We start from the raw sequence: 18,062 nt of genomic DNA, 5'->3' as shown, positions 1-18,062 counted from the left end.
TTTTTCAATCTGTGGCCCGGGGATCCCTGGTGAGTCTCAGCCCTGAAGCCCAGGTGCAGTATAAACTTTTGAGTAGGTTGATGCCAGCAGCAGTTCCCTGCATGCACAGTATGTTAACATGTGTTTCAGCAGGAGTTTGTTAGAGAGCAAGGCTAGAGCAAGGCTGTAGTATGCAAAATTTGAGAGAATGGAGGAAAATGAAAGAATAAGTAAGAAAGAAAGAAAGAAAGAAAGAAAGGAAGAAAGGAAGGAAGGAAGGAAGGAAGGAAGGAAGGAAGGAAGGAAGGAAAGATGCGGATGACAGGTAGACAGTGTGCCATGTGAATGTGAGGGAAGGAAAAGGAGTAGGATGTACTGATGGAGAGGATAAGTGTCTGGGCCCGCTGCTGTGTGTTCTGGCATCTTCTGCCCCGTAAGGAGTTATCAACACTCCTCCACAAGGGAGATGGAGCTGTTTCTCATGGGGACCTATGTACTGTTACTACTACTTCACAGACCCTGAGAGCAGATATGAGTGCCCTGAAACAGTAAGCAGTGCTCTGATCTGCTATGAAGTTTCCCAAGTGCTGGGCAAAGCCCAACATGCAGGAAAATGGGTGCACACCTTCCTGTTCCCAGAGTGACCAGCTCTCAGTAGTAGTAGCTAGAACAGTGTTTCTCAAACTTGGGTCCCCAGCTGTTGTTGGACTACTGCTCTCATCATCCCTGACCACTTGTCTTGCTAGCTAGGGATGTTGGGAATTGTAGTCCAACAGTAAATGGGGACCCAAGTTTGAGAAACACTTAACAGCTACCTCAACACAAAAGCGGAGCTTCACAGTGGTGCTTGTGTAGCTCATGCAGTTGCTGTTTGAACCTATCACTTCAAAGGTGGTATTCTTAGTAGGATTCATCCTGACCAAGAGATGTGGGCCTTTCTTTGAGACTCCTTGTGCCATATTTGGCACTGCACAGAGACAGAGTCATGCTGAAATCTGACATCTCAGGTTTACCCAAAGTCCATTCCATCTTAATGAGGCTATAGTTCTAGAATTTTTCCCAAACTTGGAATTAGAATAGCACAAAGCAGTTCATAGCTTGGATGTTTGCTAGGCGTTGTCCTTTTAGTTGTCCAGGACCAGATCATCGGGAGAATCTGCCATCGTCAATTTGCTGTGGGTATGCAAAACTGAGAGACACGGGTAGCGCTGTGGGTTAAACCACAGAGCCTAGGACTTGCTGATCAGAAGGTCGGTGGTTCGAATCCCCGCAACGGGGTGAGCTCCCGTTGCTCGGTCCTAGCTCCTGCCAACCTAGCAGTTTGAAAGCACACTAGTGCAAGTAGATAAATAGGTACCGCTCCAGTGGGAAGGTAAACGGCGTTTCCGTGTGCTGCTCTGGTTCGCCAGAAGCGGCTTAGTCATGCTGGCCACATGACCCGGAAGCTGTACGCCAGCTCCCTCGGCCAATAAAGTGAGATGAGCGCCGCAACCCCAGAGTCGGTCACGACTGGACCTAATGGTCAGGGGTCCCTTTACCTTTACCTATGCAAAATTGAGTGAACTAGTCTCAATTCAACATTTCATTCACTGAGTGTCCATCTTCACCTCTATGGACTGGCAAAGCTTGCTTCTCTGAAACAGGTCCAGCTTTATTCCCATAGGCTATTATAGCTTCCACTGGGTTATTTCAGGGAGTTGCACTACTAAATATTTGGCCCCCTGCAACTTTGCAACCCTTGTTCAACACTTCTAGCTGGATGTGAGATCCCGGACGGATGCCTTCTTTGTCTGTACTCAGCGTTTTGCTTTCTTAGCCCTTGTGCCACCTCCAGTAAGCTTGCTGCTCTACCGATATGTGTGACTGCACAGAGACTTGTACCTGTTGTTCTTTGAGTGGTCATCTGTGCAGGCACGCAGCCAGTCCCCTGCTGCAGGGATTACTATTTTTCTACATGGCTCATTTATATATGTGTTGTGACCATTGAAAATTTGAACTGAGTGGGAGGGTGGGTGCTTTGAGGATGGAGTGCCTGCCAAATTCTAGCTTATGTTGTGAATGTTCCCAAATGAGACTCTGTGCAAAATCCATATGTGTATCTGCACAGATGACTACTCAGAGAACTGGCATTATAGGTAAACAGCCTGTTCTTTGCATCACACTTGTTTTCTTCTTCTGCCTGATGTTGAATACATCTACTCACCATAATGTTTACATATATGTATTTGTTTTCCTGTCTGAGCAGTTTTAAGATCATTTTTACAATAATTTCCCTATCTACTCCAGCTACAAAAAAGTCCAAAGTTTTTTAACAATTGAATCACAGGTTAATGTTTTGAAATTATGATCAAACTGCCTGGTAGATTAAATTTACCAAAGATGTGAAAAGCTATGATGCTATATAATTATGCACACAGATTTTGCATATATATCATGTACACCTGTACTTCCTTACTCCTGTATGGCATAACTGATAGCAAAAATATTGTACTTGTTTTAATTTCAAAAATTATACAACTGCCAGAAAGTCAGGTGTTTAGAATAGGGAAAATGTATGACAGGGTCTGCTTCCCCACTTTGTATTGCTTATTTTAACCAACATATTAAAATATAATCTATAATAAATAAAAAGTGTTTGTGTGTTCATCTTTTTTGTGTGGCTAAGCTAGTGTGCCAGGTTGCAGCTTTTATAACTGCTTATTTTGAAATCTTCATGCTATTTGTTGTTTGTCCAAATGCTGCCTTTCCTGCTAGGACTTCTAGCTGCAGAAAGTAGGTATCCCTTTGTTTTCCTCTAAAGCTTTGCATTCTGCTACTGTGTTTGGCTTGCATGTTTAAATCTGCTATTTTCTCCTTTACAATATCCCAGTTTTATATTGCCTGTGCTTAAAAGAAACATAAAAGCATGCTGTAATTGTATACACTATTTGGTAGTTAAGTATAATAAAAAATGTTTCTTCTGGATTATTTTTTTTGAAAGCTGTTCTTGATATAGTATTAAGAGTAAGAACACAATTCTTCTCCAAGCAAGGGTGCAAAACCTGCATATGGCAGGTTTCCTCAACTAATCAATGCAGCCCTGTTTCTCTTCCTCAGTTCAAAGCACAAAGAAGCGCAAAAAAGCGCACGAAGGCCTTAAGGTAGGCATAGGCAAACTCAGCCTTCCAGATGTTTTGAGACTACAACTCCCATCATCCCTGACCACTGGTCCTGTTAGCTAAGGATGGTGGGAGTTGTAGCTCCAAAACATCTGGAGGGCCAAATTTGCCTGTGCCTGCCTTAAGGGAAATGGGAGGTCTGTGTGCCCCACCCTCTCTTCTCCTGTAATTTTAAGTTACTGAAAATCAATATATTGAGTAACTTATAATACACATGTGCTCTCTTCTCCACACTCGCATTCAACCCCCCCTTTCATTGTTTGCAATAATTGTAGTTTTCCAACAGTGTGCAAACTATGTATAGCATCAACTAGTGTTGCTTCCAAATTATGGCCTCAAATCATAGTTTGGAGACAGTTCCTGGTTAGTGCTAACCATAGTTTTGCCTGATTCAGATGCCTCACCAATTGCTGGTTATCACAGCCCATGGAGCAGAATGGAGAAGCTGCATGCAAAGCTGGAGTTGGGACAACATGAACCCACCACACAGCCTGATCTTCAAACTGTGGTTAGAATAGGTAAACATATTGAAGCTGCCTTATGGTGAGTCAGACCATAACTCTGTATTTTGTCTGCTCAGACCGGCAGCAGCTAGAGATGGACAAGTTTCCCCCTCATTTGCTTTTGATTGACTTGTGAATGAACATGACTTTCCTTTCTGTGTAGAATCCTCTTTATTTTAAATATTAATACAAGTTTCACGACACTTAAGAAGATAATACCCTGTTCTAAATCTCAGGATCTTCTCTAAGTGAAGTGCCCTGAAGTGTCAGATCTGTATAGGCAATACGATTACCACAATGGGAATTCTTTTTTTGTCACCAGCTGTATGCATTCTGCACGTTTGCCATGCAACAATGGAATCTGATATCTGCTGCAGAATTTGGTATCCTGGGTATCAGTTTCTAACTCAGGGTCCTAGAATGGGATGTCAGAATTAAAATTGCTGCTTTTCTGGAAAGTTCTATTTGGTTGCTCTAATTTGAACACACGTATGCATTTCACTGTTCAGGTATATGGCACTGACAACTGTGGTCTAGTATCTGACTAAAAAAAGTAGCTCAGGTATTAAAAAGGGGTAATTAGCTATAAAATGTATATCAGTTTCCTTTAAATTTTGTTCATTTTTAAGAAGTGGCATTTCCTTACCATTATTAAAGATTGCACAAAATCAGTAAGCTAGGGATATGAGGTAGATATTTCCATGTTTATGCATATGGAAATACATTGAATTTCCCGCCCTCCCGCCCACTTCAAATATTTACTAAAGACAAATCATTGTAGCATGTTTGAGTACTTATGCTATGATACTTGTGAATGAAATGGTGTTTGATAAACAAAGTATTTCATGTAATATGGAAACAAGACAGCTTCGGTCAGCAAAAATAGTAGCTAGGATTTAAAGACCTACTTTAGGTCTTGAGCACCATACCTCAGTTTCTGCTCTGCAAAATTGACCTTTTTCCTCTTAGGTGCTTGTCCACCATTCCTTTCACAAACCATTTGGTGGTGGTGAGATTTAACATTTTAGATTGGGGGATGGGGGTGGGTCGCTGCCCCAGGAGGGCCAATGTTTACTTTAATTTTTGCCTTTGCTCACCTAGTTAGTACATTCCAGACATGTGGGGCTACAGCTAGCATCAGCCCAGCTAGCACTGCACTTATCTTTGCATCTTAACCAAAGTTCAGAATTTAGAACAAATTCTGTTCAGTTTCAGAACAAGCCAATTTCAAACTCTGCTTTCTGAAGCTGATTGTTAAACTAACCATAGGCTGTTACAAACCACAGCCACAGACAATGGCAAGATGAGATTAGGGGAAACTGAAACACAACACTGCCCAAGTCGTCCTTCTGGCCTCAAGGGAAGAGGGGAGGGGAGCTTGGATGCCTTCCAACTCGGACATACCATGCTACACCGTGAATTACACATGATGTATGAACTCAACCAGTGAAAAATGTTGGCTGCTCTTGCATTTCTGATTTAAAACCAATACACTCTTGTCAGATCATGTTACAGACTTAAGCATAATTGGATTGCGGTGGAACCAACTTCAGATGCTTTGTGCTGACAAACTCATGGCTGGATTGGGGAAGCCATTTTTATATGCTATAGCAAAATTGTTTTGTGTTAATGTATTTTTAATTTATAGAATATAAATACATGGAAAATATGTTCATTATGTTCAAATAACAGTTCCTCAGCAAAAGTTTTACAGCTTTCTGTCTTGTTTCATTCACAGTGAAATGTTCTTGTTCCACTTGAGCCCTCAGTCTTTTCTCTAAGCAGTTTCTTCTCTGTGTCCTTGGCTATAGGAGCAGTCTCACAAGTGCTGGACAGCCTGGAGGAAATCCATGCGCTTACAGATTGCAGTGAAAAAGATTTAGATTTTCTACATAGTGTTTTCCAGGATCAGCATCTTCATACGTTACTAGATGTAAGTATTTTCCTAGGCAGAAATATTTGGTTATTGAAATATTTTGAGCAAATCAATGTTTCATGGTTATGGAGAATATTAAAATTGCTATAGATCTTGAAATACAGTGGTGCCTCGCAAGACGAAATTAATCCGTTCCATGAGTATCTTCGTCTAGCGGTTTTTTCGTCTTGCGAAGCAACCCTATTAGCGGATTAGCGCTATTAGCGGTTTAGCGGCTATTAAAGGCTTAGCGGCTTAGAAAAAGGGGGGGAAGCGAAAAAAAATCTCAAGACTCGCAAGACATTTTCGTCTTGCGAAGCAAGCCCATAGGGAAATTCGTCCTGCGAAGCGCATTGAAAAACAGAAAACCCTTTCGTCTAGCGGGTTTTCCGTCTTGCGAGGCATTCGTCTTGCAGGGCACCACTGTAGCTTGGAGGACGAAGTGCTTAAGGTACCCTCGCCTCAAATTGCCTTGAAACATTTCATGTCAAAATCGTGATCAGTGCCTGGTATATTTTAGCTGGTTCTATAAATGGTCATAACAGCCAGCACTTTGAATTGTTCATACACCTTAATTGGAAGCCAGTATCACTCTTTGAAAGCTGGTGTTCTTTCCTACTTGCTTCCATCCAGTGTCTCAGACACTGAGGATTCCCTTCTCTGTCTAGGAAATAGGCTCTTCCAGAGAGAAAGGCTTTACCAGGGATTGGGCTCAGTGGCACCTGTCACTGAATGCAGCTAAAAACATGGCCACTGGATTCATGATCAATTATAGTTTTCAAACACATTTCATAGAAAACTCCATAAAATGTCTATAACAATAATCCAGTCTGGAAGTTGTCAAATGATGAATCACAATTATGGTTCCTGTTTTAGAATTACTCCCATGTAAATCTGTACAACACTGTTCCTTCTGAAAAGCAAACTGTGAAAATTGCATTGCCTTCAGTAGGACTTTCATGCAAGTACTCTGTGGAGCACCAGTGCTTTTATCTTCTTAATTTATATACGTATCTTACAGGTGGCCATGAAAATATAGCACAAATTGATTAGTTTTGATTCATGAAACTTGTAACCCCCACATAAGGAATTTCCATTTTACTTTTCTTATGAAAGTGATATTCTGCCCAATTTCCCACAGCACAACTGCTATCGGGGGGGAGGGGTGTGGCATCAACAAAATCCTCAATTCACTCATAGTTCCCTGCTGCCTACCTTGGTGGGCACAAACTAAATTTATCTTATGGAATCAAGCAGTTTAGTCATCTACCGGGGACAACTTACATGGGTGATTCTGAATAGAGATGACATTCGATTTACAAGTAAAATTTCTGCTTAGTGATAGAACAGTATCGGTTTTTGTATATCCAAGGCTAGTTTGTGCTGCCACCTTTGTCTGTCCTGAGCTCTATAGCTATAGTTGGAAATATAGGAATAATCAACTTATGAAGTTAGTGTTACTTTTTATTTCATACATGGTTTCTAAGGTAAGTGATATTTGTACAATGGTTTCTGTTCTTGTGAAAAATAAATCTTGAGTATTAATATTTATTTGGAATCAAATCTCACAGAGTTCAGTGCAACTTAACTGTTTCATAAGTGTATGCTGGCTTGCAGTCTACTTAGCAGGACCAGTGGTCAGGAGTGACGGGAGACAGCTCTAGCCACTACCATTGAGAGCAGGTCAGAGCACTCTGGAAACAGGGAGGCGTGAACCTGTGTTTTCTGCATGTTGGGTTATCCCCAGAACTTGAGAAACTTCATAGCAGATCAGAGCACCACTTACTGTTTCAGGCCGGTCATATCTGCTCTCAGTAGCAACCAGCAGAGGAAAGGCACTTTACGCAGCACTACTGTGTCCAGTAAATTGTGTTGGGGAATGTTGGCCATCAAAAAGGGTTTGTGGTTATTCCTCTTCTTTAGCATAGCCATAAGATATAACCATTTTTGTATGTTGTGTGGTTGGAAACAATTTTTGAGATGTTTTAGCAAAAGGTAGAGTATGTAGTTGTGATGTTTGTGTTTTTCCTTTTAGCTTTATGACAAAATTAACACAAAATCTTCACCGCAAATCAGGAATCCGCCAAGTGATGCTGTACAGAGAGCCAAAGAGGTAAACATTTTAAACATGTTTGAACTGGTTGAATACAGACTTCTATGTCCTAAATCCAAATGAAATAACTGTCAAAATGTTACTCATGGTGCTGTGGCATGCTCCATGCACAATGCTCCGCTTGCCTGAGTAACTGCAGTGGTATTAGAGTCTTCAAAGATACCTAATATGATTATCCTAATGGAACTTGAAGTAGTCAGTGATATCCTGCTGATCCCAACTGTGGCAATAACACAATTGGTTTCCCCCCTACAGAATGATGTTGCTATCTAGTAACAACAAGGAGCACATACCTATGTACCTCTCCTCCTCTTCTTTTATTTTCTCTTCTCTCTCTCTCTATTTCTCTCTCTCTCTCTCTCTCATTCACATACCCCACACAAACTAACCAACCAACATACCTCTCCCTCTTTCTTTTACTTTCATAAAGACATAGACCACACAGATCTACCTACTCTGATTTTTCCTCTTTCTCACACATGCACACCATCCTATCTAGCTCTCCCCTTTTCACACATACACCTAGACTGCACTGATCTACCTGACCCCATTTTCTCTCACTCTTACAGACACAATTAACAACTATCTAAATACTTTCCCTCTCCTTTCTATTTCTCACTCACATACCCCCACCTCTTCCACCAACCTATCTACCTACTCCCCTTTTCTGTCTCTCTCACACACCTGCTCCCACTTTTCTATTGTTCTCTTTCTCTCTCTCTCTCTCTCTTCTCTCTCTCTCTCTCTCTCTCTCTCTCTCTCTCTTACACACACACACACACACACACACACACACACCAATGATGGATACACCATACTGAGTGATACAGCCACACCCAACAATCATCAAAATCCACTTACAGAGCGAAGCCCCCTCCCAATTAGGAAAGTCCCTTCATGGGTAAAGCAAACACTTTGCTCTTCCTACCACTTCAGCACAAATCTGTGTGTCCTGACACTGGCATATTAGCATCTGTCCCAGGACACTGTGGGCCTTCTTAAGGAGCTTTTTCTGCTAAAGTGTGGGGTACACATGGCTAGTAAGTTATGCAGATCTGAGACTATTTATGAATCTCATGTAGACTCATCCAGGTTCCTTGGAGGGAATGAGTGGGAGATAAATGTAACAAATAAATACAATGCTATTCATAATTAGCATTTTGCTTTGGAATTAAATCATTTAAATTTGTTTAATTTGAATTGAGAGGTTTCATTTAACACTCAAAATTTCATCTGTCAAAAGTAAAATATTTTAATTAAGTAATTCACTTCTTTTAGACCTTCAGTAGAGTTAACATTCATATGATGGGGTTATGGCTGATCGGGGGACGGGAATTAATTTGTTTAAAAGTTCAATTCATTTAATTAGCATGTCTGCTGATTTGGTTCCCAGGTATTGGAAGAAATTTCATGTTACCCTGAAAACAGTGATGCAAAAGAACTGAAACGTATTTTAACACAACCTCATTTCATGGTAAGCAAATGTTTGTTTGTTTTAAAAATGTAAAACAATTTTATATTGTTTTATAACAGTAAAATGTTGCAGTGGCCATTCTTAACATTTGTCATTGAAACCTCTGCATCAAGGGGGGAAATTCCATCCGAAGCCTGTGAGCATTAAAACAAAAATCTAGCTAAGTGCACAGAGGTATGCTCAATCAACCATTTGGATTAACTCTCCTAACATTTTAGTTTACAGTGATCATGCTTGCCTATGGCGTTTGTCATCTTCTAGTCATAGTGACAACAGAAAAGTCCAATAACAATTATTTTATCTAAGGCTGCAATTCGGCACTGGGAATACCACTGAATTCAGTGTTCCTTATGAGCAGAAACATGTATAGGACTGAGATGTTAGTTAACTAAGATAAAATAATTTTAAAAGCAAATCTGTTGAGAGGAATCAACTATCATAGTATAAAATTTGTGATAACTAATCAGCAACATATTATTATTTAAATGTATTTATTTAATTTATTTCTGTCGTGCCTGTCTGATATCTAACTTAGCCATGTGTAGGCTAAGAGGAACCCTGTAACTCAAAGTCTTGACACTGATCAGCCATAGTTGGACTGTGGCATGGCCAAGTCAAGACAGGAAATGTGTAGCTAATTTATTATGTTCTGGAATAAGCTAGCTAGGTCTGCAGTGGGCAATGTGACAAAATCTACCCACTCCCCCCCCCCCAAAAAAAGGACCTGGGAAAGGAGGCCATCAGCCATACTTTCTCTGCATGTGGATGAGTATTGCTGCTGTCGCTTGGAACTCCTCTTTTAATTAAAATAATTGCAGTTCCCTCAAAAACAATCAATCAATCAATCAATCAATCAATCTACCCACTCTTTAGTTTTTGTTTTCACTGAATTAAGGGTGCTATTAGGAGCAAACATTATCTCACCATTCCCAAAGTGTACAATACTCTTGTTTCCAATAAACCACAACATTTTTTTAAAGGAAAGTTAAGAGGTGTGCATGTGTGTCGGTGAAGTACGCGCACATCACACAGTAATGTAAATACAGTGGTGCCTTGGTTTAAGAACAGCTTAGTTTATGAACAACTTGGATTAAGAACACTGCAAACCCAGAAGTAGGTGTTTTGGTTTGTGAACTTTGCCTTGGAAGCAGAACATGTTCCGCTTCCTGTTGAGTGTAAATTGAGTCCCCCGCTGCTATGGGAAACCACGCCTTGGTTTACGAATGCTTTGGTTTAAGAACGGACTTCTGGAACGGATTAAGTTCGTAAACCAAGGTACCACTATAGCTTGGGTTTTGAAATCTGACACAAAAAGGTACAGTATGATTCTGAGGCACCATCATTATGTATGTAGAATATGTTCAATCCTCATACATGTAGAGTAAGCACAAGAAATTGTGGAACATCCTAACTGTTATTTTCTTACAGGCCTTGCTTCAAACTCATGATGTTGTGGCACATGAAGTTTACAGTGATGAAGCATTACGAGTTACACCACCTCCCACCTCTCCATATTTAAATGGAGATTCTCCAGAGAGCGCCAATGGAGACATGGACATGGAGAATGTAACAAGAGTGCGATTGGTTCAGTTCCAGAAAAACACAGATGAACCAATGGTAAATAGACAGCTGCTCCCATATAAAGATATCTGACTTGCATCCATTCATTACCAGATGGTAAATTGTGACTAATGACTGGATCATATAAAACTTAGTTATAAACCATTTTTAATTTCTATCTTTAGAATGGCATTTGATAGCTAATCATTAAAAATGTTTTATAGAGGATTCTTAATAAGTTGTAGCATTACATATTGCATTTTCCTAACTTTAGAAACAGACTTCAATTTGTAGTTAACTGTGTTGCTGCTGCAGCTGCTTAGCCCAACTACCGTAGATTCCAGTGTATAAGGCGACTTTTTAACCCCCAAAAAGGGGTTAAAAAGTCAGGGGTCATCTTATACGCCGGGTATGGGTGGCGCGGCGTGGAGCCCACCCACTGCTGCTGCTGCGGTGGCTCCAAAGCAGCAGCCGGCAGCGGGCTCTGCTCCGCGCCACGAGAAAGCCACCCGGCGCGGAGCCCGCCCAGCATATTAGGCGACTGGGCTTATAAAACGAACCCCCAAATTGCAGCTGCCAATTTGGGGGGTCGTCTAATATGCCCAGTTGCCTAATATGCCGGAATAAGAATCTACTGTATTCTTATTCCAAATCAATAATAATAATAATAATAAATTTTATTTATGCCCCGCCCTCCCCAGCCGAAGCTGGGCTCAGGGCGGCTAACAACAATCAAAATAATCCAACATTCTAAAAACCTTTCATTATAAAAATTAATTAAAATCAAATTGATGGCAACCATTAAGCAAAATTCTGTGCAGATTGCCAGCGGAGGGGGTCAGGCTGCGCCCTGACCAAGAGCCTGGTGGAACAGCTCTGTCTTACAGGCCCTGCGAAAAGATGTCAGGTCCCGCAGGGCCCTAGTCTCTTGTGACAGAGCGTTCCACCAGATTGGAGCCGCGGCCGAGAAAGCCCTGGCTCTAGTTGAGGCCAGCCTAACCTCTCTGTGGCCTGGGATCTTCAGGATGTTTTTATTTGCAGGCTGTAAGTTCTTCTGTGGGACATACCAGGAGAGGCGGTCCCGTAGGTACAAGGGTCCTAGGCTGTATAGGGCTTTAAAGGTTAAAACCAGCACCTTAAACCTGGTCCTGTACTCCACCGGGAGCCAGTGCAGTTGGTATAGTAGCGGATGAATGTGATCTCGCAGCGAAGACCCCATAAGGAGTCTCACCGCAGCATTCTGCACCCGCTGGAGTTTCTGGGTCAGTCTCAAGGGCAGCCCCACGTAGAGCGAGTTACAATAATCCAGTCTGGAGGTGACCGTCGCGTGGATCACAGTGGCTAGGTCAGGGCGAGAGAGATAAGGAGCCAACTGCTTAGCTTGGCGGAGATGAAAAATGCCACCTTTGTTATAGCTGTAATCTGCGCCTCCATAGAGAGGGAGGTATTGAAGATTACACCCAAACTCTTAACGGACGATGCTGGCACTAATTGCACCCCCGCAAGAGATGGGATTTGCCCCCTCAATCCCATATCGCCCAGTCCCAGCCAGAGGACCTCTGTCTTCGAAGGATTTAACTTCAACCGGCTCCCACGTAACCATCCAGCCACAGCTTCCAGACATCTGGTCAGTATGTCTGGGGCCGAGTCAGGATGGCCATCCATCAACAGATAGAGTTGGGTGTCAGCGGCATACTGATGGCAACCCAGCCCAAAATTCCGGACAAGCTGGGCGAGGGGGCGCATAAAGATGTTAAAAAGCATCGGGGAGAGACTCGCACCCTGAGGCACTCCACACACCAAGGAGTGGCGCGGTGACAATTCCCCCCCAAGCACCACCCTCTGTCCCCGACCAGAGAGAAACGAGCGCAGCCATTGAAGGACTGTGCCCTGGATCCCCACGTCGGCAAGGCGGTGGTCCAGGAGTTCGTGATCGACCATGTCGAAGGCTGCTGACAGGTCTAGAAGAATCAGCAGCCCCGACCCGCCTCGATCCAGCTGCCTGCGGAGATCATCTGTTAGGGCGACCAGAGCCGTCTCGGTCCCATGACCAGCACGGAAACCGGACTGGAATGGATCGATAGCCGATGTTTCATCCAGAAACCTACCAAGCTGTTCAGCAACCGCTCTCTCAATCACCTTACCCAGGAATGGAAGATTCGAAACCGGGCGGTAATTGGATAGATCTAAGGGATCTAATGATGTTTTCTTTAAGAGCGGGCGCACCACTGCCTCCTTCAGTTCCCCTGGGAATATCCCGGTGCCAAGGGACAAATTGATGATATCACCCAGGGGGGCCCACACCTCGTCTGGACACGCTCTAATCAGCCAAGACGGGCACGGGTCAAGAGGACAGGTGGTGGGCTTTCCAGCTCGGAGGAGTCTGTCCACATCGGCTGGGGATATCCAGTCAAAGTGGTCCAATACTGGACCCGAGGACAGTCGAGGGACCTCCAGTTCCTTTATTGTATCCAAATTGGCAGGGAGGTCGTGGCGGAGCAACAGGACCTTCTCCACAAAAAAGCTCGCAAATGCCTCACAGCTGTGTGTCAAATTGTTATTTAAATTTGGCTGTCCTTCAAGGGACGTTAAAGACCTAATTATACTAAATAATTGCGCCGGGCGAGAGCTAGCGGAGGCAATGGAGGCCGAGAAGTAGGACTTCTTAGCGGCCTTCACTGCCATCTCGTAGGTTTTCATAGAAACCCTATAAGATGTTCTTGAGGCTCCGTCACGGGCACCCCGCCATACTCGCTCCAAGTGTTGTTGCTTATGTAGCCAAAAAGGCAACAGCCATACAAAGGAGTTTCATGGGAAGAATCCCCAAAAGTAGACCAATGAGGACTCAGTGCCCATGGAATGCTAGCTCTTTGTGGGGGGCAGGAGTGAAAACTGGATGGAAGTGGGGATCAGATGGAATGGCTAGAAAATAAGGCAGAAACACATAGATATAAAGGTACTTGACCATTCAAGCTCTTGCTAGCTGAAGCCTGCTTGTTCACTGCCTAAAAAGGGAATATTTTGAAGGTTCCCTCGAAACAGACACACACCATTCTGTTGTGAGAACACATCCTAATAGCTAACACAAATGGCTAAGCACCGTCCATGTATCACTGAAACAATATCCACACGCAAGAGGAAGAATCCAAGTTGGTAGAACTGTTAAGAACTTCTGCAGAAATACAAAAAAAGAAAAACTGGGCGGGGAGGCCCATGTGGGCAGGAATAACTGCAGAAGGAACCGATGAACACTGAGCATACTCATCTGTCATGAAATTCTGGCTAATATAGGTGAGGGGAAATGGAACTGAATTGCTGGCACCTAAGCAACATTGTTATGCTGAAAAGAAAAAAATCCTTAAATTGCAACGAAAAAAATGATAATGGCTATTCCAACAACAACTTGGGATTTTGCAGAAGAATAAAGTCACAGATACTCTCAGAAAGGTTACCTCAGTTTATATATCTGATTTCTAGCTTAAGAAAGTATCCTCCAAGTGAACTTCAAATATCTGATAGAGGATATTCGCTCAAGAGAAGAATTATGACCTTTCTTGGTGTACCTGCAGTAGAGTTTTCCTGTGATAAGCCTTGATTTAGAATGTTAGCTGACGTAAACCGATAGAATCTTTTCTTGGAAAGTTTGCATGATAGACCTTCTAAAGAACAACTATTTGCTAATATTGTAGATGGAAACCTTTGGCTTCCACGAATCCGTTAATAGAATTGGCCATTTTTCCAGCTGGTTCAGATATTTAAAAACTAACACATAACAGCCCAAGTGACCCAGAGGATTCTGCCTACATGAAGGAAATAATGTTTGAGCCGGCATATCCCTGGTTTCCCAGCACATCCGATCTGTGACTTCCTGGTAATTTCTGTGAGTGCAGTATCTGAAAGGAAAATACTACAATGTCTATGCAATTTGCACAAACAAAGTAGAAAGTGGTAGGTTTATTATTATATTATGTATTAGTTGCTTACTATAAAAAGTCACTAAGTAAGTTGTAAAAGGTTCAGAGCAAAGAAGGCATAACATAAAACCAAAAACAGTACATTTCAATAAAACCATTTCAGTGACCCTATGCATGCATGCATTCATTCATTCATTCTCCCCCTCCTCTTGAAGCAGCCCAGGGCTGCAAACACATCCAAACTTTTGTTCTGTTTTGTTTTTAAGCATTCTAAAACAAAAACACAGTAAAAAAAACCCTTCTAAATGCAATTTCAGTTAAAAATATTCTAAAAACAATTATAATTAAAAACAGAATTTTATCCAGTAATCTAAGGGTTGCCATAAACAGACTCTGGAACTTCAAACATGCTGGGTCAGACATTATTTCTACTACACATCTGTGAAGAATACTCATATGAAGAAATTTAGTTTCTGAATATACTTGTTCCCTTTTTTCTGAATTGATTGTTTCTTTTTACTAGGGAATCACTTTAAAAATGAATGAACTGAACCACTGCATTGTAGCGAGAATTATGCATGGAGGAATGATTCACAGACAAGGTAATGTTCGCACGAGAGCAAATTAGCACAACTTTCATGTGGTACCCTGCAAACATGCAGAGCTTAGAGGCATTGAGTCCAAGTGACGCAAGAGTACCTGGTGCTAGGAATTGTTCAATGGCTATGGTCCCATACCTCTCTGCTTCAGCAAGTCCTGTTGCTATACCTCAGGGGTGGCCAACTCCCAAGGTACTGCGATCTACACACGAAGTTAAAGACTGGCAGTGATCTACCCCCTTTTGGGGGGTTCAGGTCAAAGTTATTGAGCTTTTTCTACCTGTTGGACGTACCTGCTATATCTGAAGCATAGAAATGCTTCAAGAAATAACATATAATGCAAAGGTTGATTTTGTACTATATTTTGTGAACCAGAGTCATGCGTAAGGCCTCATTAAGACATGAGCCAACTGGACTGCAGCCAAGGGCCCACCTCCAATGACTTGTGCATGGTGGGCTTCCTACAGCATTTTATTTTGTTTCTGCTGTGTGTTATGTTCTGTCTCTTCTGCCATCCTTGCATTTACTGCTTCGTATGGATCTGATTTTAAACTGTATTAAGTTTTAATGATCGTATTATTTTATGATTGTTAGAAACCACTTTAAGGTCTTTGAGCAAAAAGCAATCTGTACATTTAATAAAGAAAAAGATGTGCATTAAAAGCATGAGAGTATGAAAACCCACTGATATATGTAGTGTGTGTTGAATAAGAGAAAAGTAAGTAGAGTATTTTTGATGTTAATATTTAGTATGTTGATGTAGTTTAATATTATTTGGGGTATGACTCCTTTTACTGCCAATCCTTTTTTCTTTGGGATTTGATGCTTCTGTTACACAATGCCGTATTGCTTTCTTGCTTCTATAGGTACGCTTCATGTGGGTGATGAAATTCGGGAAATAAATGGAATCAGTGTAGCAAATCAAACAGTGGAACAGCTGCAAAAAATGCTTGTAAGTATGCAAATTATGCATCTGATTTATCTAACTTCAATGGAGGAATAAAAACTCAAATTTGCTTCTTAAACTAATGGAGTCCAGTGCTGTGAGCTTTGCTTCCCTATCACCTATCACTGTTTTTTCAAGAGATAATTCTTTGCAAGCTTAACCTCAGGCCTCAAAGCATTTGTTGTCTTTTCCCCTCTCTTCTTCTGATTTGCTTACCAACTAAAGTGGGACAAGATATTTACTGCCCCTGAGGGCTTATCCACAGTTACCTTTTGCCCTGCCCTTTCCAGACGCAGGTCCACATTTTAATGCTCCGTGTCCGAACATGGGATGGTGTGTGTGCCCCAGGCTTCCTGCACAAAAAACTGTTCTTTAAAGCTGAATCGAAACAAACATCAGTTGAGGTTTCCCACGGATTGCTGTCTGCTCCAGTTGAGCTTTAAAGAATGGATTTTCACGGGGAAAGCTCCAAAGCAAAAAGAAGTGGTGGGGCTCAGACACAGAGCTTTTAATCGCAGCTGTGCCTTGAAATAGCAGAGGAAAGGTAAGCGTGAATAAGCCCTAACTAAGTGTTTCAGTTGAGATGACTTGTACTACACACACACAAACGCAGCATGATTTAGGGATACTCATAATGGCAAAATTAGAACATTTGTCTTTTTAAAAAATCTTCTTTTTCTCTTCCATTGAAAAGTAATGCTCCCAACAGTTAGACTGACCATTCTGATCCTGTCCTTTTAAGTTTGTACAAATAACTTGTGTGTGTGTTAGGGTAAGGAGCAGAAGTTGAAATGTTCAGTGACACCAATCTTTCTTTCATGAAAACAGTAATGAAAAATATTGTGTCTTCAGTGATCGCTGTTGTAGAAGTTGTTCAGTCTTTTGTTGTGTAAGTTTAATCTACACATTCTATTCAGGGCTGGAGATGCATTTTTATATAAAATACTTAACTCAATCTAAATAGTAGTACTAAGCACAGGAAGGAAGTTATTTTCAAAGCATTCTATTAAGCAGCTTTCATCTGTAAGATTTGATTATCCTTGTTGTTATCTTCTGCTTGTATGCCTGCATTTGTTGTTCATAAAATAATCCCATTCTTTGAATTTAGCCTCATTGTTGTTTTTAAAGAAATAATGGATTATGACAAGCTTTTGCATGCTATGTAAATAAATAATAATTATAAAATCTGCAGCAAGCTGCAGGTTTCACCTTATAATAATGGTCAATTTAGGTTAGAGTTTTTAATGTTAGTGTTTCAGTATTCAGTGCCACTCTCTATTTTTCCATCTTCAGTATAACAAATTTTATGCTATATCAAAATTATTTTCTTTGAATTTAACATGTGAATTGAAAAATAGTCGCATGTCTTTGTTGCTAAAGTAAGCCAGGAAATGACAAGGAGAAAAGGTTGAAATCACCAAGAGAGAAGCAGCTTGCAGGTTCAAAATGTTTGTGATTTCTTGCTGATTTCTGAAGACCTCTAATGAGTACTAGTGAACAGTACAGGTGCATCTGGTTTGAAATACAGCCACATGATTGCCATATTTTCTATTTTATTTCTGAACATGAATTTCTGAAAGAACTGCTGAAGCCCTAAGGTGTTTTATTTTCTTGAAATATTAGATGGTTTTGAGTGTTCTGTTGTGTTTTTTGTTTTTAAAAAAATGTATTTCACTTTCTCCAGAGGGAAATGCGAGGTAGTATCACCTTCAAGATTGTGCCAAGTTATCGCACCCAGTCTTCTTCATGTGAGGTAATGAATTTAATGAGTTACTCTCTTTCTTCTCAATCCTATAACCTAACTGCCTGCTGATGGCTGAATGTTATTGCTTTCTGGGAAATTGTTTCTGCCTGTGCTGTTAGATCACGCACACCAATTTTACAACAAAGATAACGGAACA

General features: G+C 41.4%; 1 protein-coding gene across 22 annotated transcripts in view; it reads left to right on the top strand.

Moving 5' to 3' along the window:
• The window catches only part of CASK (calcium/calmodulin dependent serine protein kinase), a 126,170-nt gene that overhangs the window by 76,143 nt on the left and 31,965 nt on the right, over positions 1-18,062 (top strand). For 12 of the 22 annotated variants that reach the window (XM_083498413.1, XM_083498420.1, XM_083498424.1 and 9 more), the window contains 7 exons: positions 5,452-5,573; positions 7,591-7,668; positions 9,062-9,142; positions 10,571-10,759; positions 15,140-15,218; positions 16,082-16,167; positions 17,846-17,914. In XM_083498413.1, the coding sequence (XP_083354539.1) occupies positions 5,452-5,573; positions 7,591-7,668; positions 9,062-9,142; positions 10,571-10,759; positions 15,140-15,218; positions 16,082-16,167; positions 17,846-17,914 (704 nt within the window). Of the gene's footprint in view, positions 1-2,733; positions 2,752-5,451; positions 5,574-7,590; positions 7,669-9,061; positions 9,143-10,570; positions 10,760-15,139; positions 15,219-16,081; positions 16,168-17,845; positions 17,915-18,062 lie in introns of all 22 variants that reach the window. The other 10 variants (XM_083498423.1, XM_083498427.1, XM_083498419.1 and 7 more) reach the window with 1 other exon arrangement.

Source organism: Podarcis liolepis, assembly GCF_965112155.1.
Source record: "Podarcis liolepis genome assembly, chromosome: 4".
In the NCBI taxonomy this organism is placed as follows: Eukaryota; Metazoa; Chordata; class Lepidosauria; order Squamata; family Lacertidae; genus Podarcis; species Podarcis liolepis.
The sequence above is the reverse complement of the archived record's forward strand: the minus strand, read 5'-3'. Positions and strand labels throughout refer to the sequence as shown.